General features: G+C 37.2%; 1 protein-coding gene across 1 annotated transcript in view; it reads right to left on the bottom strand.

Moving 5' to 3' along the window:
• The window catches only part of sigirr (single immunoglobulin and toll-interleukin 1 receptor (TIR) domain), a 38,711-nt gene that overhangs the window by 11,961 nt on the left and 318 nt on the right, over nt 1-26,432 (bottom strand). The window contains 5 exon segments of the mRNA NM_001098250.1: nt 946-1,048; nt 1,704-1,847; nt 1,985-2,125; nt 7,223-7,350; nt 18,376-18,580. Of these exon segments, the coding sequence (NP_001091720.1) occupies nt 946-1,048; nt 1,704-1,847; nt 1,985-2,125; nt 7,223-7,350; nt 18,376-18,580 (721 nt within the window).

The raw sequence follows: 26,432 nt of genomic DNA, 5'->3' as shown, positions 1-26,432 counted from the left end.
TCTCTCCCGGGACAGCATGCCAAATAAGCTTTGTAAATCATCAGCTAAGTGTGAACTCTTGAAGTGAAGTTTATTCATAAACTAATTTCGAGAGGATCACGTGCTTATGATTTATCACGTCCAGTCTCGCATTTGCTAATCACTAATCTTCCAATCATATGAGCCCTAAGGCACCATAAATAGTCTAAGTTTTCAGTTCACTTTATCTTCGTTTGGAAGAAACCCCCCTCCTCCCCTATTCTCCTCCTTTACCTGTAATTGGGCGGCACGGCGGTCCAGTGGTTAGCACTGTGAACCACACAGCAAGAATACTGCCGGTCCTAGTTCGATAGGACCGGTGAGCGTTTCTGTGGGGAGTTTGTATGTCCTTCCCGTGTCCGCGTGGGTTTTCCCCGGGCTCTCCGGTTTCCTCCCACCATCCAAAGACATTCAACATACTTAACAATCAAGCTGGTCTAATTCCTTACGTTCCCTTAGCTACAGCGGCAGGGGAGTTCTGAGATCCACCGAGCTCAGGCTCCCTTCTTGCTCTGCCAACGGGAGGAAGCCCCGGGCTCGAGGAGCCCTTGAGCTCGGGGCTCTCTCCCGGGACAGCATGCCAAATAAGCTTTGTAAATCATCAGCTAAGTGTGAACTCTTGAATTGGGGTTTAAAATAAACTGTGCAGAGCTGTGGCACTCCAGAAACTGAGTTTGACACCTGTGGTTTAGATGGTTTTGATCAGGATTGGAGCGGAACTCTTCAGGAAGGCACAACTTCAGGAAAATGATTTGGGCACCCCTGCTTTAAGCAGAGAAATTGTTTGGTGTTCAATTTAGAAGGGCTCAAAAGAGATTAGGGCATATGAATGAGGAAAAAATGGGAATGAATGAGCCCTTCCCAATGGAAACCAGTGCATGTTTACATACCCAAATATTAGCTGATTGCTAATAATGTAGATTTTACCTAAAATTGGTAGTGCACCACTCCTGCTCCAGGTATGACTGAGAGAGAACCACAATCAACCTTCGACATCGGCTTATGTTCATCAGCAGCTCAGCTGACGGCTCTGAGGACATCACACACAAACACAAAATATAGTTCATATGCTGTGCTTTTCAAGACATGTATTATTCTCTGACGGTAATAACAAGCCTCAAAGACCAGGTTTAAATTGATGCAAGACAAAATAAATAAATAAATAAAAAATCATAGCAAAATGTCAACATTTCAAAATGTTTATGGTCATTTTTCATAAAAACAATAAGTATAAGTATGCCAGTTTGGCCAGAGGAGAAATGGTCGTGCCCAACAGAGCCTGGTTTCTCTCAAGGTTTTTTCATTTACTTTGTCAATTGGTGAAGTTTGTTTCTCGCCACTGGCTTGCTTGGTTGGGACTTGTGGAGCTAATCGAAGGATTAGGTCTTCAGTATTTAGTCTTTCAAGCAGTGAAAATTAAACCACACTGAACTAAACTGGACTTCACCTCTAAAAACCGGACTGACTCATTTTCAATTTACTAGAACTTCTGTGTTAAGCTGTCTACATTGTAAAAGCGCTATTTAAATAAACATGAATTGAATTGAATTTAGTTTCACTATTGTCAAATTATCTGTGGACAGTTTTTTATGTAACGTAGATACAGTAATATGTAAAATTAATTAAAGCTTCATAAATGGTTGATTTAACAGAATAAACCCTATGGCCATTTAAATATGATTTACCAGCTCCAGGAAGGATGTTTGTGTCATTGAGCAACAGCTTATGACTGTACTTGTTCTCCAAATGTGGCTTCAGGATAAAATTGACAAACTTCCTGTCATTCTCATTGTTGACATACGAGATGTAGGCATCATACATTTTACCATCTGAAAAAAAGAGCAAAAAATATCTTTATTTCTGAACATTTCGAAGATATAGGGGTTTATGACAGTGACAAACAATATATATATATATTTCAGCATTGTGTAGTTGTTGTTTTTTCTGCACTCATGCTGAGACATACCGTTGATCTCATACTCTCCGTAAATATTCTTATACCACAGTTTAAAGTTGAGTCTGCACTTGGAATAGACCACCGCTGCGAGAGCGAGTACAACCAACATAACCACTGAAGCCACCACTGCTCCTGTGTGACTGGGGGACTCTGTGGATATGAAATAACAACAACTAATTTCTACAATATTAAGCCCTCAAAACACAGAATAAACACTTTATTTATTTTTAAGGATAAAAATGAATGATACAGAAATGTACAATGTACACTGCAATCCAAATTATTATACAAATAATATCTTTCTCTGATTTTCCTAATGATGCAAATGACAATCAATATACTCCAACCGTAAGGGTATAATTAAAATGTTATTGAACAAACCTCCAATGATAACAGTATTTATTTAAAAAAAAAATTTAAACTCAAAAAGCACTGTCCCAAATTATTATGCAAAGTTTGAAAACATTTTATAGGTCGTAAACAACATCATTCATTCGCAAAATTAGGAGGTCTCATACTACCAGCAGTTCAAATTTGTCTTCTCTAGAGGAAAATTGTAAATCTAAATAACCCCTATCCCCTACTGCATGCAACAGAATTAACTTATTTCGTTCTCTAAAGTGAACATCTAAGACTTTTAAATGATACCAAATTTATTGGTATAGGGTTTTGGAACTTCATTTTCCTACACAAAAAATCTCTACAGACAAAAAAAAGTTAATTAGTAAATTAGTAAAAATAACATTAATAAGTAAATTTGTTGTTATATTTGATTTGAATAACTAAAGAACATTTTAATAACTTTTTTAACATAATGTAACATGTTTTACCATGATTAAATCATTTTTAAAAATGTCCTCCTAGTGGACGTCTGTGGATATTACCACTATTTAGAATTTTTTTTTTTTCAATATCACAAATCACCAGTGCATGGATTCAGAACAAGACTTCCAGCCTCTAGGAAATAAATTAATAAGGTTCTTTTTTGAAATATCATCAGAAACAGGGCCTAAAATAGCTCAAAAATGCTAAATTTCCAAGATGCAAATACAGTAACATTAACGTGATTGTGTCAGTCATAATTCCAAAGTTGACAAAGAAAGATTTCCTTTGGAATTTAAATAAGCATCCTATTCTGATTCCATTTCACATGTACTGCATTTTGATATCCACTGTGGTGGATACATTATATCTTTAAAATATTTTTTTTTTCTCCAAAAAAGTTTTCAGTATGATCACTGCCTTTCAAGCAAATGGGGAAATTAAGAAAAATGCTTGAAAAAATGTTTCTGGTAGGGAAAGTTAGGTACGTTAACAGGTCTAGTTATGTGTTAACATATGACCCATTTTTTTATATGATCTTCACAATTCTTGCATCCACTAAACTTGTGAGTTTTTGGATAGCTGCTGCTTGAATTTCTTTGCAGGATGTAAAAATAACATTTTAGAGCTGCTGTTTTGATGCTAACTGCCTCCCACTTTCATAGATCTTTTGCTTGAGGATCCTCCAATGTTTCTCAAAAGGGTTGAGGTCAGGTGAGGATGGTGGCCACACTATTAGTTTCTTTCCTTTTATGCTGATAAAAGGTAATGCCACAGAGATATTTTTTGCAGCATGATATGGTGCACTGTCATGCATGATTATTTTGCTACAGAGTGCACAGTTCTTCTTTTTGTACAGTGAAAAAAAAGTGGTCAGTCAGAAACTCTTACTTTATCAAGGCAATTTCTTATACATTCTGGGACCCTAAAGTAGCCTCCCAAGTCTCCCCTTACAATTCTAGCCCAAAACATGACTCCGCCACATCCTTGCTGATGTTGCAGCCTTGTTGGGACATGGTGGCCATGCACTACTCCATTAGTCTGGACCATCCATTGTTGCACGGCCTTCATCAGTAAAGAAGACTTTTTAAATATAGTCCTCATGTATGTTTGTCTGAGCCCACTGCGACCAATTCTGCTTGTGAGCTTTGGTTAGGGGTGGCCAAATTGGTTCATGCACAACTGCAATCCTGGAGGATCCTTCACATTAAGCTTCAAGGGACTCCAGAGGAACAAGCAACTACAAATATCTGTTAGAGTCATTTTAACAGCTGCTCTCTAAATCCGATGAATTTGTCGGGCAGAAACCTTCCTCATTCTGCATTTATTGAGACAGACCAGTCTGTGCTCTGAATTGGTTTTCATGAATTATCTAATGGTTTCATATCATGTCCAATTTTCTTTCCCATATTGCTTGAAATCTGTGGCCTGCTTAATAATGTGGAACTTCTTACTTAAGTAATTTTCCAATAATAGAGTGGAGGAACTATGACGTCAATTTGTATGCAAAAACCCGGAAGCGATTTAGCATTTTAGCACTTCCGGTTCCCTCGTCCCAAAGTCAATGGGTTTTTTGAATAGGGTTTCAGTAAAATCGCTTAAATAAGGTCCGTGGCAAAGACAAATTCAAGATATTTTCACGTTTTGTTCTACGACAAAAAACACATCAGTTACAGCACACTGTTGAATTTTTAAATCGGTTATGCTAAAAACCGATGCTAAATGGGACTACAGGCGGTGTCGGAGACATTATACGTCATCGAGCTGAACTGGTCTGGAGCGCAGCTCGCTTGTGTTGGGCATTTGGATTTATCTGTGATTTATGTATTTTCATGAATAGTATTTTATAGTTTTTTGTGTTTTTCTAATTAAGAATTCAGATTGTGTATAGATAATGCCTTCACATGTAAAGGCTGTCAAGACAGATTCATTTGTTGATCATTTATTTTAATTAAACGATATTATGAAGATACTGTTCACCAGTGCAGCCTGTCTCTCCCCTGCCCTCAGTAATGCAAACGTATGAATAAATGTGTAAAAATACAGACATATTAACTGTCATTTTAACGTGATCAAGTGATTTTTCGTCTTTTTTTATTCATCTGAACACATTTTACTCAGTCATAACTGCAATATTTACACTCCTCCATAAAACGTTTAGCAGATGTGACTGGGCTGCTTTTCGCTGCACGTCGTGACATAAAAAGAATATTGAATGTTGCTCTGTGTCCATCATGATGGAACTTGCAGCCATTTGATAGACTTGTTTCTCCTCACGCCTCATTTCTTTCAGCTGTTAAGGTAAGCAGGCTGTGTGCGCGAGCGATACACTTATTTAAATATGTCTGATGAAAATACTATATAGGCAGATTTATACACACAGTTTTAAAACTTTAAGAACAACCGCAAAGCAAAACAGATGTACTTCCCATGTAAAAACTATCCAAAAGGCACATAGGTCTATGTTTTTTTTGCATATTTATTTGTTTATAATATATAGTGTGGATTATAATATAATATACAGAGAGATTAACTCTTTGTCAAGGACAGTATTTCTAAAAATAAGCTTGAGAAGCTGTCTGTAGCAGGGTGGGGTTGAAGTCACAGACGAGCGCCCCGAGGGCTCTGTAGTCCGTTTATAACCTAATGTTAGCTTTTTAACTCTTGCATTCGCATTTAAGATCCAAAAGTGCTCCAAGTTGCATTTTCGTGTGAGAATTATCCGGCTGGACAAAACGTGTAAGTGTAATGAACAGTGTTTGAACACAGAGCTTATTATTTGCAATCTTCGAAAAGCCTATGGGAAAATCCTATAGAGATTTTCACGAGGGAACCAGTTTTATGCTAGCAGCCGATTAGCCTACAAAGTGACGTCATAGTTCCTCCACTCTATTGGGCTCACCTGGTAAACTAATTACCACAGGTGTCTGAGATTGATTTTTAAAGATCTAAAGAGCACTAAAACTGTTACGAACTGGAGCGTGACGACATAATCAAAAATCCTAGAGGAGTTTATTATAAAATTGAATGTCAAAACAGGCAGCGGTCAAAACAGGAGCACTAAGAAACAACAGGAGTAATCAACAAAAAAGTAATTCATAAACTTGGCAAGAGTAAGGTAAGGTGACAAAACATAGGGATGGCTGACACAAAACTGACATTTCGACACAGTGTCTGTATCTCGAATTGCAGATGTTTCTAAAAGCTGCTCCGAAATGTTTCGAAACGCCCAGGTCATGTGACTACAGGGATTCAAAGGATTAGTAACTGGACAAGCATTTTAAGAGCTGGCGAATCTGCCTTTGTATTGCGTAGGGATAATAGAACTGTGCTGCAAGTGACCTGAGTTAGATTATTGAATTGTACAAGCATTCATAAATTGTGAAAATGTCTTTTATTAATGTATTTTTTTATGGCCAAAACAACACTTTTTTTTTTTTTACAAAGAGTTCATTCGAAAAGCCAAGAGTAAATACACAGGAAGACAGGAACAAGGAAAATGCTTTGAATTGCACACTAAACAGTAGACTCTGCAAAGGGTGTGTTTGTTTTCAGAGTTTATATAGTGAGTGTAATCAGTGTAAATGATCTGTAGTTGTGTGTGTGTTTGTGTCCAGATAGATATCAGCTGTAGCAGGTAATCAGAGTCTGAATCGGCGCAAAGAATGATGAAATGTGTAGTTCGGACAAAAAACTGATGGAGTGAGTCTAGTGGGCACTCCAGCTTATGTCCATAAATGAAACACAATACCAACCCTGACTTTTAAGGGGACCTATCATGCCCCTTTTTGCAAGATGTAAAGTAAGTTTCTGATGTCCCTAGAGTGTGTATGTGACGTTTCAGCTCAAAATACCCGACAAATAATGTGTTATAACTCTTTAAACCTGCCTCTTTTAGGCTTTGAACCAAAGTGTTGCCATTTTGGTGATTGTCGCTATGAATTCAAATTAGATTGGGCTGTTTTCAAAAGAGGGCGGAGCTACAAACGCCTGTTTGTCAGCCTAGTGGCAGATTCAAAAGCAAGATTAAGGTCCTATGCTAATGAGGGAAAGATCATCAACAATGGGTGGGGCTTTCCCCCTCTGATGACACATACAAAGGGAAAATGTCGATCAAAGTGTTTCTATAGGCTATTTTTAAAAAGTTTGTTTATAAATAATGAAAATAATACATTTTAATCATCAGAAACTCGTTTTATTCACAAGCTATTGCCACACAACTTTAATTAAACTGTATTTATTTGATTTTTGAATAATAGGTGCCCTTTAATTGAAAAAAAAAAAAAAGTATGTTCATGAGACTTAAATCCAATTCCCATATTAATTTGGAACACAGTGTATTGTATAATCATGTGACAATATTAGATTAAAATGAAACAAAAACTAAACAAAATAAAAGACTAAAATAAGGCAACTGATTCTTACTATATTCCTTCACGGTGAATTGTGCTGTGCTGTTCCTCACTATGCAGTAATACACTCCAAAATCAGCCCGATCTCGCAGGGTTAGAGTTAATTCACTGCTTTCCATGCGACCCTCATCATCAGTATACCTATAGTGAAAAAAAAAGTTATTTAGAACAGTAAAGATATTTTGAGTTTTAATGCTATCAGTTGAAGAGAATTTCTGCTGAGAATAGAATACTACTCTTACTATTTCTGCAGTAAGTGCACTAGTAGGCAGCATGTACAGTTTATGCTTTTCAAGAGTTAGCTGATGATTGTTTATAAAGCTTGTTAGGCATGCTGTCCTGGAATAGAGTCCTGAGCTTATAAGATCCTTGAGCCCGGGGCTCCTTCCCATTTGCAAGGCGAGAGGGGAGTTTGAGCTCAGGTAGGTCTCAAGAACTCCCCTGCTCATTGTGGCTAATGGCAGATTAGGGATTGCTATGGAGAGATATACTGCTGACTAAGAGCTCGCCTATAGTGCCAATTTGGTTTGGTCAATTCACCTATGTCGCATGTCTTTGGATTGTGGGAGGAAACCGTAAAACCTGAGGAAAACCCATGTGTGAATGGGGAGTATGTGTAAACTCCACATAGAAATGTCGACTGGCCTGGTAAGGACTTGAACCAGTAACATTCTTGCTCTAAGACAACCACTGGGAAGATGTACCGCCCTATCAAGGAAAAAGAGTAGGAATGAAAGGCAGGATTTTTCAAGATGAAGATGACTGAGGTAAGAAACTCTAGTTATTTATTACGAGTTGGGAATTGTCTGACTGGTGAATCATGCGTTAGCTAATGCAGGACCAGTTGTGGTCAATCATAAGTATGTGATCCTCTTGAAATTAGTTTAGAAGTAAACTTAACTCAGAAAAAATGTAACTTATTTTTAATGTCAAAATATGCCGTATACAGCAAGGGCACATTACGAGGAACATTGATGCTGCGTCTGAAAGCTTAGAGAGCCGACTTGTTTCCTCAATGCCTTATAACTGATTTCAGACAGACTTCTTAGAATGAAAAAATTATGTTTGGTCATAACAATCAGAATATTTGCTTACAACAAAAGTAACTTCTTATTAGAAATGCAATCAGAAGCGCTAAACATTGATCAAAAACATACATTTACAAAAGATGACACCCAAATGGTACTTTGAGACGCTGTGTTTATTTATTGTTTTTTCTTTCAGCATGCTTTGATGACTTCCTGCCTTGTAATGCTGCCTCCAAATGCTAAATTTTAGACCAGTCGGACACAGCCTAAGGGCTCTATTTTAACGATCTAAGTGCAAAGGCTTTAGTGCATGGTGCTAAAGCATGAAGGGCATCTCTGAATCCAAATGCAAATTGTCATGAACAAACTGAAAAAAGTCCTGAGGTGAGGAAGGCATGGAGGTAGTGGTTTTTATATTTATGTAGAAATAATAATAATCTTTTTTGGGACCTTTTAATCCTTTAATTTTATTATATTTATTTACAATATATATATATATATATATATATATATATATATATATATATATATATATATATATATATATATATATATATATATATATATATATACAGTATATATTGTATTTATATTTATGTATTGCTGTACATCCTGTGTGCATTAAGCATAGTTTGGATCGCATAGGCACATAATCAACACTAGGGGTGTCAAAATTAATTGTTTCTTTGGTGCACCGCGATGCAGATGCGGACAATTCGGTATCGGTTCAGTAATAATCATAACCGGTTATTATGTACTGACGTCATTTATCTCCTATGCGCTCTGTCAAGAGGGAGGTGAGCGCGGGTATTTACAACACTCAGCCAACTCAGGGCCGGTCCGTGGCATAGGCACCATAGGCAAATGCTAAAGGCGCTGTATATCCAGGGGGGCGCCAGAAATGAGCACGGTTAAGTTGGTTTTGTTTTCGATATTCTTGACACACATTCAGTTACAGACGGCAATAACTCAAAAACCTCTTACCCTAAAAAGATCTAAAGTGTGTTTCCTACAAAAAGACAAAGCTGGTTATGTTTTACAGCTGTCTTTCTTTTTTTTTTCGCTCCACACTAGTGCACTGCTCCGTTTAAGCCCTCGCAATATGTGTTTAGCGTGGAGAGCTCACGCTGAGAGGAGCTCTCAGTAAGGGACCGTCGGAAAAGTGCTTCTTTTTTTCGTTTTTCTGCTCCGCTCTTCGCAAGCTCTCCTTATCGCGAGGGCTTAAGTGTGTGTGTGCGTGTGTGTTTGTTTCTTTGGTGCTGTCTATGTTTGTGTTTGAATGAGAGACAGTGTGGTGCTGTGTGTCTGTGTGTTTATACAGACAGCTTGTTATAGCCTCCCCTCTAAAATATAACACTGTATATGGAAAGCATCGTCAATGCACCGTGATGCACCGAAATATCGAATTGAACCGAATTGAAGGCATGATAATTGTAACCGAACCGAACTGTGAGACCAGTATAGGTTCACACCTCTAATCAACACACTCTGAGCTGGACTTTATCACAGCTTTTAGTTGGTCAATGGCGTGGTCTATTTCAGTTCCTCAAAATAGCAACGCGCCAACAATACGCCTTATCACACCTCCTTTTTAGAGCAGTACACCCATGAGTCCACAAAGTGGTGCAAATGGACTTGCTATTGATACAACATTGTGAAAGTTAGAGTTTATTGGCACGAGTGTATGATTGGGCCCTAAATGTTTTACATAGCCTCCATTGCAGATTGGCCGGATTTGGCATTGGATGGCCAAAAAGAAAAAAAAAACTTTTAAAAATGATTTGGTTAAAAATTCTTTGAAGGGCTATGATACCCTCCTGTCCCTGCAGGCTGTTTTTACAGCTCTGGTTTGAAAATAATCAGGAAAGTCCAGCTTTGTCTAGGTGGTTATAGTTAAATGGCAAAAGAGTGTTCAATGGCAAAAAGGGTGTTAAATGGCAAAAGAGGGAAGAGTTTGCATGAAAAGGGGAGTTTCAGTATGTGCTTGCACTGATTTTCACAGAGGCAAAACAAACACATAAGCAGGGGAGTAAGACATTTACATGGACATTATTGCCTTATTATTTGCAATAATGTTAATAAGACAATAACATGATTAAGGTGTATGAGTTGCTTTTGAAAGTTCGTTTCATAATCCCATTTTACATTTTATAGCACATAATTCAATTATGTCATTGCGTCACCAGGCAAGGCAAGGCAAGTTTATTTATATAGCACATTTCATACACAGTGGCAATTCAAAGTGCTTTACATAAACAGGAATAAAAAAGACAAGTTTAGGAAAATAAAATGCAGACAATAAAAAATATTAAAAACAGATAAAAACAAATTAAAATGAGTTAAAATAGGTTATAAAAGAATGAAAAAGAAAACGAAAAACATAATAGTGCGATCTGTCGGACGCAGCACAGTGCTCATTCAGTAAAGGCACAGCTAAACAGATGTGTTTTCAGTCTTGATTTGAATGTGCCTAATGTTGGAGCACATCTGATCATTTCTGGAAGCTGATTCCAGCAGCAAGGGGCGTAGTGGCTGAAGGCAGATTCACCCTGCTTAGACTGAACTCTTGGAACTTCTAGTTTATATGATCCTAAAGATCTGAGTGATCTGTTAGGTTTGTATTCAGTGAGCATATCTGTAATGTATTGAGGTCCTTGGCCATTTAGTGATTTATAGACCAGTAATAATACTTTAAAATCTATTCTGAATGTAACTGGCAGCCAGTGTAGAGACCTGAGGACAGGTGTGATGTGCTCTGATTTTCTGCTTCTGGTCAGAATTCTGGCTGCAGCATTCTGGATGAGCTGCAACTGTCTGACTGTCTTTTTGGGAAGACCAGTGAGGAGTCCATTACAGTAATCCACCCTGCTGCTGATAAAAGCATGAACAAGTTTCTCTAAGTCTTCACTAGAAACAAAGCATCTGATTCTTGCTATGTTTTTGAGATGATAGTATGCTGATTTACTGACTGCTTTGACATGACTGTTGAAACTCAGATCTGACTCCAGCGTCACACCAAGATTCTTGACCTTATTTTTTGTCGTTTGACCTTTAGAGCCAAGGTACGCATTCACCTTGAGAACCTCATCTCTGTTCCCAAACGCAATGACTTCAGTTTTCTCTTTGTTTAACTGAAGAAAGTTTTGGCACATCCAATTTTTAATTTCATCAATACATTGGCAGAGGGTGTCAATGGGGCTGTAGTCATTAGGCACTAAGGCTAGGTAGATCTGAGTGTCATCAGCATAGCTGTGGTAGGAGATTTGATTCTTTCTCATTATTTGGCTCAGAGGGAGCATGTAAAGGTTGAACAGGAGAGGTGCCAGAATCGAGCCTTGTGGGACTCCACATGTCATGGGTGTCCACCTCGACCTATGATCACCTATACTGACATAGTAACCTCTCCCTTCAAGGTAAGATCTGAACCATTTGAGGACTGTCCCAGACAGCCCAACCCAGTTTTCCAGCCTATCCAGAAGTATGCTGTGATCGACAGTGTCAAATGCAGCACTAAGATCCAACAATACCAGCACTGTTATTTTACCTGAATCTGTGTTTAGACGTATATCATTGATTATCTTTATAAGAGCGCTCTCTGTACTGTGATGTGCTCTGAAACCAGATTGAAAATTGTCTAAACACCCCCTGAAGTTTAAGAACTTGTTAACCTGGTTAAAAACAACTTTTTCAATGATTTTGCCAATGAAAGGGAGATTTGAGATTGGCCTGTAATTGTTCAATAGGGTGTTATCCAGATTGCTCTTCTTCAAGAGGGGTTTAACAACTGCAGTTTTAAGTGAGTTTGGAAAAATCCCTGATAGAAGTGAAGCATTTACCACTTTTAGGAGATCCATTTCTAAACAGGTAAACACCGTTTTGAAGAATGATGTGGGGAGCGTGTCAAGACTGCAGGTTGATGTTTTTATAATTTGCACCATCTCTTCTAAGATTTTACCGTTAATTGCCATGAAATCAGACATAATGTCTGACTTCTCAAGTTGTGGTTGAGTTTGTTTGATATCGACACAACTTGGCTGATTGGATGAGCTGATTGCCTTTCTGATATTATTGATTTTATCAGTAAAGAAATTAGCAAATTCATTACATTTGCTTACAGAGAGTAGCTCACTGGGAATCCGACTGGGGGGGTTTGTGAGCCTCTCTACTGTTGCAAAGAGTGTGCGAGCATTATTTACATTGTTGTTTATAAGGTTTGAAAAGAAAGTCTGTCTAGCAGTTTTTAGTTCCACATTAAAAGCCTGAAGACGGTCTTTATAGATATTATAATGGACTACTAGTTTCGTCTTTCTCCACATACGCTCAGCTTTCCTGCATTGTCTTTTCTTCATTTGGACTGCTCTTGAGTTTCTCCAAGGGACTCTCTCTTTGCCAGTTCTCTTCCTAACTTTAACAGGAGCGATGTCATTTATTACATTTTCAATTTTAGAATTAAACAAATCAAGGAGAGAATCAACAGAGTCTGCAGATATACTTGGTGCCAGCGATATGGCCTTCATAAACTGCTCACTAGTGTTCTCATTTATGCATCTCTTTCTGACAGAGACAGATCTGTCTTTAATAGCTGGAGTGATCAATATATCAAAGAAAATACAGAAATGATCAGATAGTGCCACATCCTTAACAACAGTCGATGAAATGTGTAAACCCTTAGTTATAAGTAGATCAAGAGTGTGTCCACGATTGTGTGTGGGTCCTTGAACATGCTGAGTCAGATCAAAAGTGTTAAAAACAGTCATCAGTTCTTTTACAGCATTGATTTCTGGATTATCAATGTGAATATTAAAATCCCCAGCAATACTAAAATAATCATATTCAGATGTTACTATTGATAACAGCTCTGTAAAATCCTCAATAAAAGCTGGAGAATATTTTGGAGGTCTGTAGATAATGATTAGTAAGATGCGTGGAGACCCTTTTAGTGCTATACTCAGATATTCAAAAGACAGATAGTCACCAAATGACACTTGTTTACATTCATACACATCCTTAAACAGGGCAGCGATGCCTCCACCTCTCCTATTAACTCTGCAAACACTCAAAAAGTCAAAGTTTAAAGGAGCTGCTTCATTCAGAACTGCTGCGCTACAACTGTCATCTAGCCAAGTTTCATTTAAAAGCATAAAATCAAGGCAATTTGTGTTGATAAAATCATTGACTAAAAGTGACTTATTGTTGAGTGATCTGATGTTTAGAAGTGCTAACTTAACAGTTTTAGTCGTTTTCACTACAGAAGTCTCAGATATACATTTAATAGACACCAGATTTGAATGATTTGCTATACGGTCTGAAAGAGTCTTTGGTTTTCTGTCACGTAATAAGACACATATCTGCGTAGAGAAAGCTACAGACACACTGGGTTCCTGCTTGTTCTGTAAACATCTGATAAAGACACTGTTACCTAAGCAGGCCCCCGAGACACATCAATGGCAGTTTTTAAGTTCACCAGCTAAAGATGAGGTGTTTTTTGGGACCTGGCGCTGTCGCAAAGACCTGAGGCCTTTCCTAGGTGTAGGGCGAGGTGGGCTTAGAGATGGGCGTGTGGCTTGCTGACTTTTGGTTGCTAACTGGGGGCTAGCAGCAATGGAGTGTGAGAGTTTAGTTCCAGCACACACCAGTTCCTCCATCTTTTTTGAAAAATCCAAGAGAGGCGAGCAAGATGACAATGAGAACGTGTCCGGTGACAGAGGCTGTGGGTCTGGGGTTTCTGGCTGCTGAGATATGTTTACCTGGCTGTTTTCCTGGGGATCATCAATGAGTGCTGAGACTTGATGCTGTTCTGATGCATCACAGTCTGCCTGTGTTGAGCTCAGTGTGCAGGGTGCAGACAGCAGTTTGTCCGTTATCGGCGGTTGTTGTGGCTGCGTGGTGTTATCTCTGTCTTTGTAGGATGCGTCAGCCACAAGTCCACTCAGGAGCTGATTTGAATTCCTGTGATCATCCGGACATTTGCTAGGTGTGTGTGTGTCATTCAGTTCAGTGGCATACACAGCTGATGGATGATGGAGGGAGAAGAGGATGTTGTCTTTCAGCACTTTTGCACCTAGCTTGTTTGGATGAAGGCCGTCTGATATAAACAGCTGTCTTTGGTTCCAGAAGAGATTGAAGTTGTCGATGAAATTCAGTCTTTTCATGTTACATGTTTTCTGCAGCCATGCATTTAGACCAAGGAGCCTTGAAAACATATTTGTCCCTCTTGCAGGGAGTGGTCCACTGATGAACGGCTGAATTTTCAATCTTTCAACTGTTTCCAAGAGCTCACAGAAATCTCTCTTGAGCAGTTCTGACTGCTCCTTCCGAATATCATTCTTCCCCACATGGATGATAATCCGTTTTGCAGTCTCATGTTTCCTTAATATGTTCTCAAGTTCTTTATTTATATCAGAAACTGTAGCATGAGGAAAGCAGTATGTCATGGTATCTCTGCTCCTAAAATTTTTGATTATTGAATCTCCAACAATCAATGTTCTTATCTCTGTTGCGATCGGAGCAGAATGCCGCTGTCTAGTCGGCCTTGAGCCTCTGTTCAGAGCAAAGTTAATTGCTGAGTCATGCGATCTCTGTCTGACTGCATTTGGGGAATCTTCACCCATATTACTCAAAACTTCATATCTGTTCTGAAGCTGTATTTGAGTCCGAGCTGTATTTGGGGTAGAGAACGCTAATGCAGCAGCGTTTGACCTTCGTGATCTGACCCCACGAGTACCCTTTGGTCTCGCACCTTGTTTATGCCATAGTTCACGCTGATTTTCAACAGTTTCAATCTGTTTTTCTGTTCTCAAAACAGTAGCTGGAGTAGATTTATAGGGCTTACCGGCTGAATGCTGTGAGGCTCCACGATGAACCGGTCCTGTGTAATTCGGCAGTTCTGGTTGGATCGCAAGTAACTTTGTTTCAAGAACTGCAATCTTTTGTAAAAGTTTGTGGCAGTTGGTGCAGCAGTGAGATTCCAAATCAATATGATCCAGAGCCATTTTCACAGCCGTGTTTTCCCGTCTCAGGAATGAAAGCAGCTGGTAGCGGGAGGATTGTTTAGACGATAATTCCTCTAAATAAAAGTAAAGTTGTACTCCAGAAAGTTTGTAGATTCGATGTTGATCTTCAAGCTGTTTCGTTTGAGCACTGTGCTGATAGGCTCAAGTTAAAAATAGATTATAAAATAAAAAAGCAGGAGTGCAAGGAGCGGAGCAGTAGGCAAAGACGTCCGAACAGTAGCAAAGCAGCAAGCGCTCGATCACCACACAATTCACATTTCCTCCAGAGTTTCATGTACTTTTAGGCGTTTCATTTTTAATTTGTCAAATTTAACTGCAGTTTGACACTTTCACTTTCATTTAGGAATATTTCCTGCACGCCCCCCGTGACAAACAGGAGGTTGCAAGGAACTGCTGGAAAAGTGTATGTTAAATGGAATTTGATACCATACGCCGAATGGGGAAAAAAAACCCTATATAATTCTTGGTAACTTGGAAGCACTCGGTAGGTGCAGAAAATAGCATCAAGCAGCCATGATTGATTACGGTGTTTACATGTTTACATTCGGAGAGCAGAATTTACAGCGGATCTTTCAGTCCATAATATTGTAGGGATAGTAACGTACTGTAAACTTAGTAACTAAATCATTTTGACTAAGATAAGTCTTTAAAAACTGAAAGAGTATTGCAGACGATACAAACTATCTTTGCCATCTGAACAAACTGAACACTGATCACACACCAACCAAATCTGTAGAGAGAAATCAATCAACACTAACTGGAACCACATCTTTTTTTTAAAAGTAGATGAGTCAAATTCAGATTTCACTATTTCTAGATGCAAAAAGCTCTCAGGTAAAAAACGTTCCTTACAAATGTATTTTTGTTGCATGTTAGCAGACCACTGTAATCCACATGTGAGTCAAGCTGTGCTCTCATAGCAGGGAAATGTGTTGCAGCACATTTATAAAAACAACACTGATGACTTATGTCTCCAATCAATTCTTCTTTCACTTGTTTAAGTTACGGTTGGCAACACAACGTGGCGTCTCTTTGCTGTTTGAACATTGTAACAGATAAAAACAGTATTTAAAACTATCAAGCATATTAATGAAGTTGCACCTCATACACAATAAAACGCGCTGATTGGTTCAAACCAAGTCTTTCTCTTGAATTAAAGGGCACATAGTTTACTCCTTTTTTATGATTTAATATTAGTATTAAGGTTCCAGTGTTCCAGTTTAGGTTCAGTTTAAAACAGTGCAGATTTTTTTATTATATTGTGTTAAAAAGTGTCATGTTGGGGGCTTGTACACAGCTCGCTGTTTTAGGGGTGTGTTGCTTCACATGAAAAAGCAACGTAACAAGGGGCGGAGCCAAGAGCTCACCCGCTCTGTGTTGCAACAGACAGGCAGACTAAGAGAAGGAGCAGGAGTGAGAGGATCAGCATTCAGCCGTACATGTACAACTCGCACACAGACCAAGCAGAGAGTACAAAATCATTTGTATTTTTGTATAGTTTTACATCCGACTGTGTGCTAGTTTCAAGTGCCGAGCTTGTACACCAAGACTAATAACCACGCACACTGAATTAACTTTGACTGAGGCACCGGATGTACCGCTCGAAGCCGCGACACGGCACACCAGACACTCTCTGTGGCGCGGCAGAAACATCCCGAAATATCCGGAATCGTCGCGCCATGCATTTTAGAACTCTAAACACAGGTTTCATCCTGGCACACATAACGGCGCCCCAAGTCGGTGGCTGCCCGCGGCACCCAGCCGCCGACTTGAAGCGCCGCTGCGTGAACCCCGACAGAAAACCACGCCCAGTATTCCAAAATGCATGAAAAATGCAAATGGTTGAAGTTTAAGGTAGGCGCAATAAAAAGTGCACGTTTGCAAACCTACCTAAAGGTACAACCAATAATTACGATTAGAGCGATAATGTGGAGAATATTGATCTTGTGTTGAGCCCAATGAGCCTTGCATCTAAAAATAGAGCAAGGATGTTCCTTTAGTGATATCGATTTGACTCACGCTGAAAATGGCGGACGTGAAACGACAAACTAAGTATTAGTTGATGCGTGCCTGTCAATCAATATTGGTAGGCGGGGGAACCAGACTCCTACGTCAAGTTGTGGTCGCTCTGAAAACCGCTCCAATTGGTCCACCGTTTTTCTGTTGTTAAATTGAAAAAAAGCACTTGGTGTGTTTATATCACCCCAATATGACGGTCTATACACTATACTTAAACACATGTCTGTCCAAACAGCTTGAAAAGCAGATTTTTACCATAGGTGCCCTTTAAAGATGAAAACTCAAAGATGTCAAGCTGTACCCACCGGTACAGACATCCAGTCCCCATGCTGGAATTTACACCGAAGGAAGGAATTGGCTCGAAATACCGCAAATCAACCAATTTTCACTTTTTTATAAAATATATGTGTCCTAATAGTGTTTTTAGCAGTGTGGGACTCATATATGACTGTCAACAGCTCAAAGAATGTGTTTTGGTGTGTCGTGACCCTTTAAGAACTAGCCATTTATTTCAAAATAGATGCCATTGCCGGCATGACTGTAATGCAAGGAGGTTGTGCAAAAACTGAAATGATTTTTATAGTGCAATGCTTAAAGTACAAATGAAATAAAACTACAGTAACCATATGATTTTCTTAACTCACATTGCTAGTTTTGTGGTGAACAATTCATCTGTGCATGTCATTAAGAAAAAACAATAATTGTTTGCCCTTGTAATCTAAAATAGAAATCCGAAAATGCACTTCCTGTTTGTTTTCAGTTAAACTGTCAGTTTACGTGCATTTGAGGTATTGGGCATGGCTAACATATTTAACCATGCCCTTCTATCAGTTTAGACAAGAATGGAAAGGAAGAGGTGTCTGTTAGGTTGTAATAACTCTTCTGAAACCCTTTTCCCGATCTTTCAGAATAAAATGCGTACTTTACTACATCCAATCAGTAGAAAAACAAGCCACGCCTACTGTTATCTCATTTATTATTCTGTTTCTCTAGAAACTGCATCACAATAAAAACAAAAACAGTTGCAACTTCGGGTTCATGTGGACTTTAAATATTTACCACTGCTTGGACTGTGTTGCGAATTGTATTGAATCATTTTTACCTACCATTCTTTACTATTTTGAGGATAAATTGTGAGGTTTGTGAGCTGTAAGCCGTCTTTCATCCACTCCGGGTGGTCTTCACAATCTAAATCTGTTCCGTTCAAACCCATGGAGGCCGTGCAGGTGAGGACCACACTGTGACCAAGCGTACTCGACACTGACTGTGTTCGATCATGCTTGAACTCTGGAGAGCTGCCACAAAGGGAATCTTTATAATGAGAGAGGAAAAAAAGAGAAATGTGAGTGTTTTGTGTTGTGTTAAGATGAATTAAACGTGACTTTCCCCAAAATAAGTTCACAACAAAACTACTGGATTCTTTAAACAGGTAGAAATTTCTGGAATGAGCTCACCTGAATGGAGCTCAGCTAAAAACAATGCTCTCTTTATGAGCGTAAGTCTTGTGGAGGATATCTAATCTCAGGAGAGATGAGTGAAACTCTCTTCTGACACACAGGTGAGGCTGTTTCTCATCAGCGCTGCTTCATATTACCACGTCAGAGTAAAATGTTCATCATCTGTCTACATGGATACAGTATTTGGTGCTATAACATGGAAGTTGGGCTCATAAAAGGTTGAATAGTCATTTATTATGAAGGTTCATCTGAAAGCTTGCCTACCACGTGATGTTTAATGGAAATCACTGCCAGCTTAAATATTGTATGTGTGGATTTCAAGGAACATGTTAAAGGATCTCTAATGTGGACAGAGTTTGGAGTGTGTCTATATATCGTTCAATCCACAAACTTGGGAATTGACTTGGGAATTGGGTCAGAAGCAAGCTGTTAAGATTGGGTCAGTTGGTTTGGCCTTTAACAAACTCTTCTCTCTCTGAGGATTTGAGGCAGGCGGCACAGCTGGGTCATGATGGAAATACCATTCTTAGAAATGTCTTGGAAAAGGACATTGAGGATAAAAATAGATCAGACCTTCCTAATGAGCGGTTTAATAACAAACCCAATACACCCTACACAGGTCAGGCAGCAATGACTGGGTATTTTGGATTCACCTACAATGGTAGTTGAAAGATGTAATCTGAATACACTGATAAATTAACTTAAAAAGAGCACAAAAGCATTCTCAAATGGTTACTACACGATACACTGTGTATCGAAGGGAGTTTCAGTGTTTCTCAATCACTTCCCTGGAGGATCACCAACACTGCAGGTTTTGGATGTTCCCTTTGTCAGTCACACTCATTACAGGTCTTTCAGTCTCTGCTAACGAGCTGATGATCTGAATCAGGTGTGTTTGGTTAAGAAGACACAGAATTGAGCAGAGCTGGTGGTCCTCCAGGAATGTGGATGAGAAACACTGAATTATTTGTCACAACTCTAGACTGCAGCGCCCATGTTGGCCACTAGAGTGCACTGAATTTGGACTTGTTCAATCCCATGTTCCTTTGCTTTCTTGATTTTTCTATTGATTTCAGCTGCATGTTGTTATTCTGTATAGTTCGGTGTGGATTTAAGTCAGTTTAATTTCTCTTTTCATTGTTTCTGTATTACGTTACCCCTGCCCTTCTGTCATTTTTCATTTTGGTTTTTTATATTTGTTTATTGTCTGTTCCAATGGATGATGCATTGTTCTGTTCTTGGATGATGCACCAATTTAACTCGGCCCGTTCCGTGACACTATTCTCCTTTGACATACAGGTCAGTTTAAAATAGCTGTCCAAACTCGGTTCCACTGCAGCATTATATTAATATTATTTTAACATTATATTAACATTATTTTTTCTATTGAAAATCAAGGCATGATCATATTCAATTGTGGTAAAATAAGCGTACACTTAAGGCCTTTGCCATTCATATAAGCCACTTCTGATACCAAATTAGTAGTCAAGTTATTGCTTGCTGTTCCTAAAACTTGGATAGGTGACAACAACACTTGTCAGGCAGTGTACGCATCGCAGACATGTGAAAAAAATTACATTTATGTTACGCACTGGTTGTTTATCTAAATTTGACCAATCAGATGGAACCTTCCTATCCTAATACCCGCCTTGCCAGTAGTTGCTGTTCTGCTATTGGATGGAGCGGCCTAAAGGGGAACCCAGAGCTGAAAAGAAATACTAATGGCGGCAAATCAGAGAATATCAGCTGAGGTTTTTACTCATTCATAGTGCTTTAAAAACTAAATGTTTGTGCCTTGACAGTTTTTTCCATCTGAATTAGAATCATTTATATCTAAAAAATATAAATACACTATTAGGATTCAATAACATAGCTAACAGGTGACGCAGTGGTGCAGTAGGTAGTGCTGTTGCCTCAAAGCAAGAAGGTCGCTGGTTCGATCCTTGACTCAGTTGGCGTTTCTGTGTGGAGTTTGCATGTTCTCCCTGTGTTTGCGTGGGTTTCCTCCGGGTGCTCCGGTTTCCCCCACAGTCCAAAGACATGCGGTACAGGTGAATTTGGTAGGCTAAATTGTCCGTAGTGTATGAGTGTATGTATGTGGATGTTTCCCAGAGATGGGTTTAGGCTGGAAGGGCATTCGCTGTGTAAAAATATGCTGGATAAGTTGGCGATTCATTCCGCTGTGGCGACCCTGGATTAATAAAGGCACTACGCTGACAAGAAAATAAATGAATGAATGAATGAATGAATGAACATAGCTAACAAAAATAGCATTTTTCTAGGGAATTGTTATATTGTAAGGAATATCATTAATGCAATACTCAACAACAAAATCACATATACTAACAGTAGCGTGCAGTGCAGATACAATTACACACCTCTGTACTCTGTATTAGCCGATACCTTGAGCCCAGGTATCGGGAATGGAAAAACAGTACATCTGTAAGTTAAACAATTTTTTTATTTTTTTTAATTAATGTGTATCAGTAACGTTAATGAACATCTTTAATCTGTTAGTAAATACTATTGCGTCTTTCTAGAGCGAACCAGAAAACCCATTTTGATACTGTTTATTAATGTTGTTAATATGAATAAAATCAATTTGAGCTTTGAATTAATAATCTATCTGGAAAAAAAATGAATAAACAGTCATTTATTGGTATATATCAGCCATATAATTATCATGTTTAGTAGGTCAAGTGTGCAGAATGTGCCGAGCCAGCATTTGTGTATACTTATGTTTCAGGCTTTAGAAACAAAAGCTCATATTTCACATCCATTGACAAATGTTTCCTCTTCGTCTAGTTCTGAAAGATAATATCCAACAGGTCATATATTGATTTCCAACTAGTATGCAAGCATAAAAATGAGAGCGCAGAACTAAATTTGCATTTATTCAAAGCCATTAAGGAGAGACACTTGTGTTTCCTATAACTCAGCTAGAGCTTGCTGAAATAGAAATGTCAAGGATTCAATGGCAAGAAATATTAATTTAAGAAATATGTATTATAAAATATACCAGCTAAATTAATTAATTTAAAAAGTTAATGACTAAAAGGATCGACTATAAGCAATTTTATTAAATAACAATTAGTACCACTATCCTTCAATCCACTTGGTTTTACCTATTTCTAAACAAGATGTACTTGATTATTTAAAACATTTGATATTGATTATAATTATATTTACAATGATCACGTTTATGTATTTTAATGAACCCAGGCTCACTCTAAAAAAAGTAACACTATATACATTCCTGAAGATCGCAAAATACATCACAAGAGCTACGTTTTTTTGCAGTTTTTGTTTTTGAGAATCCACTGTTGTGCTTTTTCAGATCTCAATATTTTTTGCGAGTGCCATTCACGCCTGAGGTTTCCTGTAAGTCCACCAGAGGCCGCTGTTGATCGATCGACTGACCCACCCTCCTCCTTCCCTAAACCCAACCAATAGTGTTTTCAAAAGCACAGATTTACTCAAACACCCACTTTCCTAAATCCAACTGACGATTTTAAAAAGCAATTCAGAAGAAGGAAAGCCCCCGCCTGATATTTACTACGTTTTTAGATTTTTCCACATTCTCACCTACATTATACACATTCTCACCCTATTATTTACTTGCTTATTTTAATTTTTGACTTTGGTTTTTGTCTTATTTTCTGGAACTGTTCTTCATCAGACTCGAACCCCATCTTCGCTGTCAGCTCCTCTCTGCATATCCGCCAATGTACAAGGCAGGCTAACTGGACAAACTGGTAACATCGGGAAAGCCATCCATACAGAGATAAGCAGTCAGCTGGTAAATGTGAAAAAGAACACTATCATACTGCCCTGTTGCATTTGTTTTAAAGACAAAATGCAGCCATACGTACTTCTGGATACATAATTTACAAACTCCTGATATGTATATAGAGCTACATTTTCCAAATGAGTCGATTTTAATAGGTACAGTATACAAATGTCAGAATAATTAACTACTTTGGTAACACTAAACTAAAAATGTCTGTTAATTAACAATATTTTGTGATTTACAAGTGTTTACCATTCATTTACTGTTATAAATAATATTATAGGATGTTGATATCTCCTCCGGAGACTTTTCATGTTGAAAATTTAAATTTGAAGTTTAACAAAGCAAAAATTGTACCGTAACATACAACACTGACACAGACAATGTGTTACTTTAAACTGTAAAAAATGCAAAAAAAAAAAAACTTTTCAAGGTTTAATAGTTGTTGGAAGAAAGATCCAGGTCCCATGATGCATATCAAAAGCATAAATAAATGATGATTGGTCATTTATTACATGAACATACATTGAAAAATATATTTATTACAGTATTTATTCATCTTTGTTAACATTAGTTATGAAGATATAGTCCTAAAATTATTGTATGATCATTAATCTTTATATAAATGTATATGTCATGCTGGCTAACATTTTTTCAGAACTAAAACATTACAAACTAGTGCATAATTTAATATTCTTTATACACACTGAATAATGAGTTCTGCAAAATTGTTGCAAAGAATTTACATGGGTTGAATTTAAATAATCAAATTTAATTTAGTAATGCTCTGCCTAATTTGTTTGTCTTAATTTAACCCAAAAACATTTTTTTAAACCACAACATAAAAAAATATATATAAATCCAAAGAATCTTTTTTTTATGATATATACATGTTTTATATGCACACCAAAATCTGACATCTTGTCTTTAACCCAAATACTAAAGTGTAAAAATTGGGCAAGAAAAGAGAAGAAGAAAAACAATGTCATGAGAGTAAATATTGGCTGTTCCAAAACACACTCTTACTCCAGACCACGTTTGCACTGGATTGCTCATTTTATGGCAGCTTTAACCCATGCATGCGGGTGAATCATATGATCTATTACAGGTGCTTTACATAACATGTCAACATGCTGGATGCCCATATAGGCGGAAGAAAGATTTGTGTATTAATCTGACAACAGGTTTGACAAAGAAATTTGTGCTGCCTGAATACGCTTTTATTTTTTAATCTAGCCTGCCCTGTGCACTCTATGTTTACTGTTTGTTCAAACTACTAATTTAAAATAAGCTGAAACATCAAAATTCTTGAGTTTTTTGCGGGGACAACTTACCTGTTTTATGTTTAATCCACTTAAATTTGTAAAAACTAATAAGTTAACTAAATTATTTCATGTTGTCTTAACACAAATCAATGTGTGGAACCCAGCATTTTTTTCCAGCATAGGTTATAACACTGTTTTAGGGTTAATTAATGTCTATTTTCACCTCACTGATACTCTCAACACTGAATAGTCACTATGGCACCGGTGTAAAAGATTTTTTTCTTCACCTGTGTAATGTTTAAGTTCGATTATAGTTGCAGTCGGTAGCTTCATTCAATCATTAAACAGGAGCAGCTGTGTTAAACAGACCATTACCAGGTACAAAGTTCCCATGCTTGAGAGGCTTTTTTTATTCTGGTAGACAAACAAGGTGATGAATTAATGCTCTCATGGACAGGGAGTACAGTATTAACTGGAAAAACTACTTCAGCAGGTCACCAGGACATCATTATGTTTTTGTGTGAACAGTTGGGGAATAAACTATGCTGCAAAAAATGATTTTCTTACTTAGAGTTTTGTCTTGTTGTCTTGAAAAATTCTTAAATCAGGAAGCAAAAAATATTATAAATAAATAAATGAATAATATATAAATTTATTGAGTTTTTCCTCAGTTAGATTTTTTTCCGCGAAATACTCTTATGTCAAAGCAAAAAAACAACATTATTTTACTTGTTTTAAGGAAAAACTCACTTAATTTTGGCATCTTATTTCTAACACAAGACAATATTTTTTGCTTATGCAAAAATATATATAAAAAAATTATATATATATATATATATATATATATATATATATATATATATATATATATATATATATATATATATATATATATATATATATATATTATTTTATTTTATTTTTATTTTTTTGCCTTGTTTCTGGTCCAAATATAGAACTTCTTAAATCAAGAATCATTTTCTAGTCAAGTAAAAGATACAGTTTTACTTTAAGAAATAATTCAACAATAAATTAGTTTAGCTTCAAATAACAAGCAATATTATTTGCTAATGGGGTAAGTAAAATAAACACAACCTGGAAACAAGATTTTTTTGCTTGTTTTATGGAAAACTCCACTTCATTTTGATGTAGAATTTTAGAATCCTTTTTTACTTTTCTCCAAAATGCTTCTTGATTTAAGATTTTTTTTTTTTTTTTTTTTACGTATTTGGACAAGAGACAAATAAAAAAAACGTAGAATCTCTAGTAAGAATATATATGTATATATGTAATTAATGTATTATTAATTAATTCCCTGCCATAAAGAGGTTTCTATATTTAGCAACTGCATGTTCTCAAGAAGATAATATGATTTTTGTTCAAGACAAGAAGTCACATGCTTTATATGTTGTACATTCATATTATTTATTAAATATGGCAACTACTTTGCAGAAACAGTTTTCTGTACACTAGCAATTTTAGGATTTTTTTTTCGTTTTGAACTGTTTCACTACAACATTTTTCTAAAAAAAAAAATAATTATTATTATTATACACCGCAAAAACATGCATTTACTTAGATTTTACATAGATTAATAATATTTTTGTTAATTCATAAATCAAGAAGCATTTTTTTAGAGACGCAAGATATTCTTGTTTTAAGAAATAATATGCCAAAATTTAGTAAGTTATTGCTCGAAACAAGCTAAATAATCTGCGATATGGTTAAAAAAATAATCTTGTTTTTTTGTTAGTCTAGAAAATGCTTATTGATTTACCAAAATTGAAATTTGGACTAGGGACGACACAGTGGGGCAGTAGGTAGTGCTGTTGCCTCACAGCAAGAAGGTCGCTGGTTCGATCCTGGCTGGATCAGCTGGAATTTCTATGTAAAGTTTGCATATTCTCCCCGTGTTTGCGAGGGTTTGCTCCAGGTGCTCTGGTTTCCCCCACAGTCCAAACACATGCGTACAGGTGAATTGGGTAAGCTAAAATTGTCTGTAGTGAATGGGTTTGAATAGGAGTGTGTGAGTGTTTCCCAGTGATGGGTTGCAGCTGGAAGGGTATCCGCTGTGTAAAACATGTGCTGGATAAGTTGGTGGTTCATTCCACTGTGGTGACCCCAGATTAATAAAGGGAGTAAGTCAAAAAGAAAATGAATGAATGAATGGTATTCGGACTATAAACAAGACAAAAAATCTAAGTAAGAAAAGCCTTGTTGCAGTGTGTTTTAATAGCATTCATTCATTCAGCATTCATTGTGACAACAACACACCCCTCTAAAGGTCAATGTGTTAAATGAATCATAACATTTTTTTATAGGGTAACTGGTGAGGTAATAGGGTAATACAAATTTTTGTGTAATCCTTTAACTGAGAAATATTAGAATTAGCATCATCAACCAATACTTGCTAAAATCGTGTCAGGGATATTTACAGTAAAATGGGAATTAGTTTTTGAAATATAGGCTAATAAAACACTCTGATGATAACAATGAAGCTCTAAAATACAAATTAACTGAACATTATTTTCATCCACATTTCATACTGCAAAATAAACAAAACAAAACATTAAATGGACTTGAAATTCAATGAATAAAGCACATTTGTAATCTTGAAAAAAATACTCAATATAAGCGGTGACCTGTGTATC

Source organism: Danio rerio, chromosome 25 (genome assembly GCF_049306965.1).
Source record: "Danio rerio strain Tuebingen ecotype United States chromosome 25, GRCz12tu, whole genome shotgun sequence".
NCBI classification, from domain to species: Eukaryota; Metazoa; Chordata; class Actinopteri; order Cypriniformes; family Danionidae; genus Danio; species Danio rerio.
The sequence above is the reverse complement of the archived record's forward strand: the minus strand, read 5'-3'. Positions and strand labels throughout refer to the sequence as shown.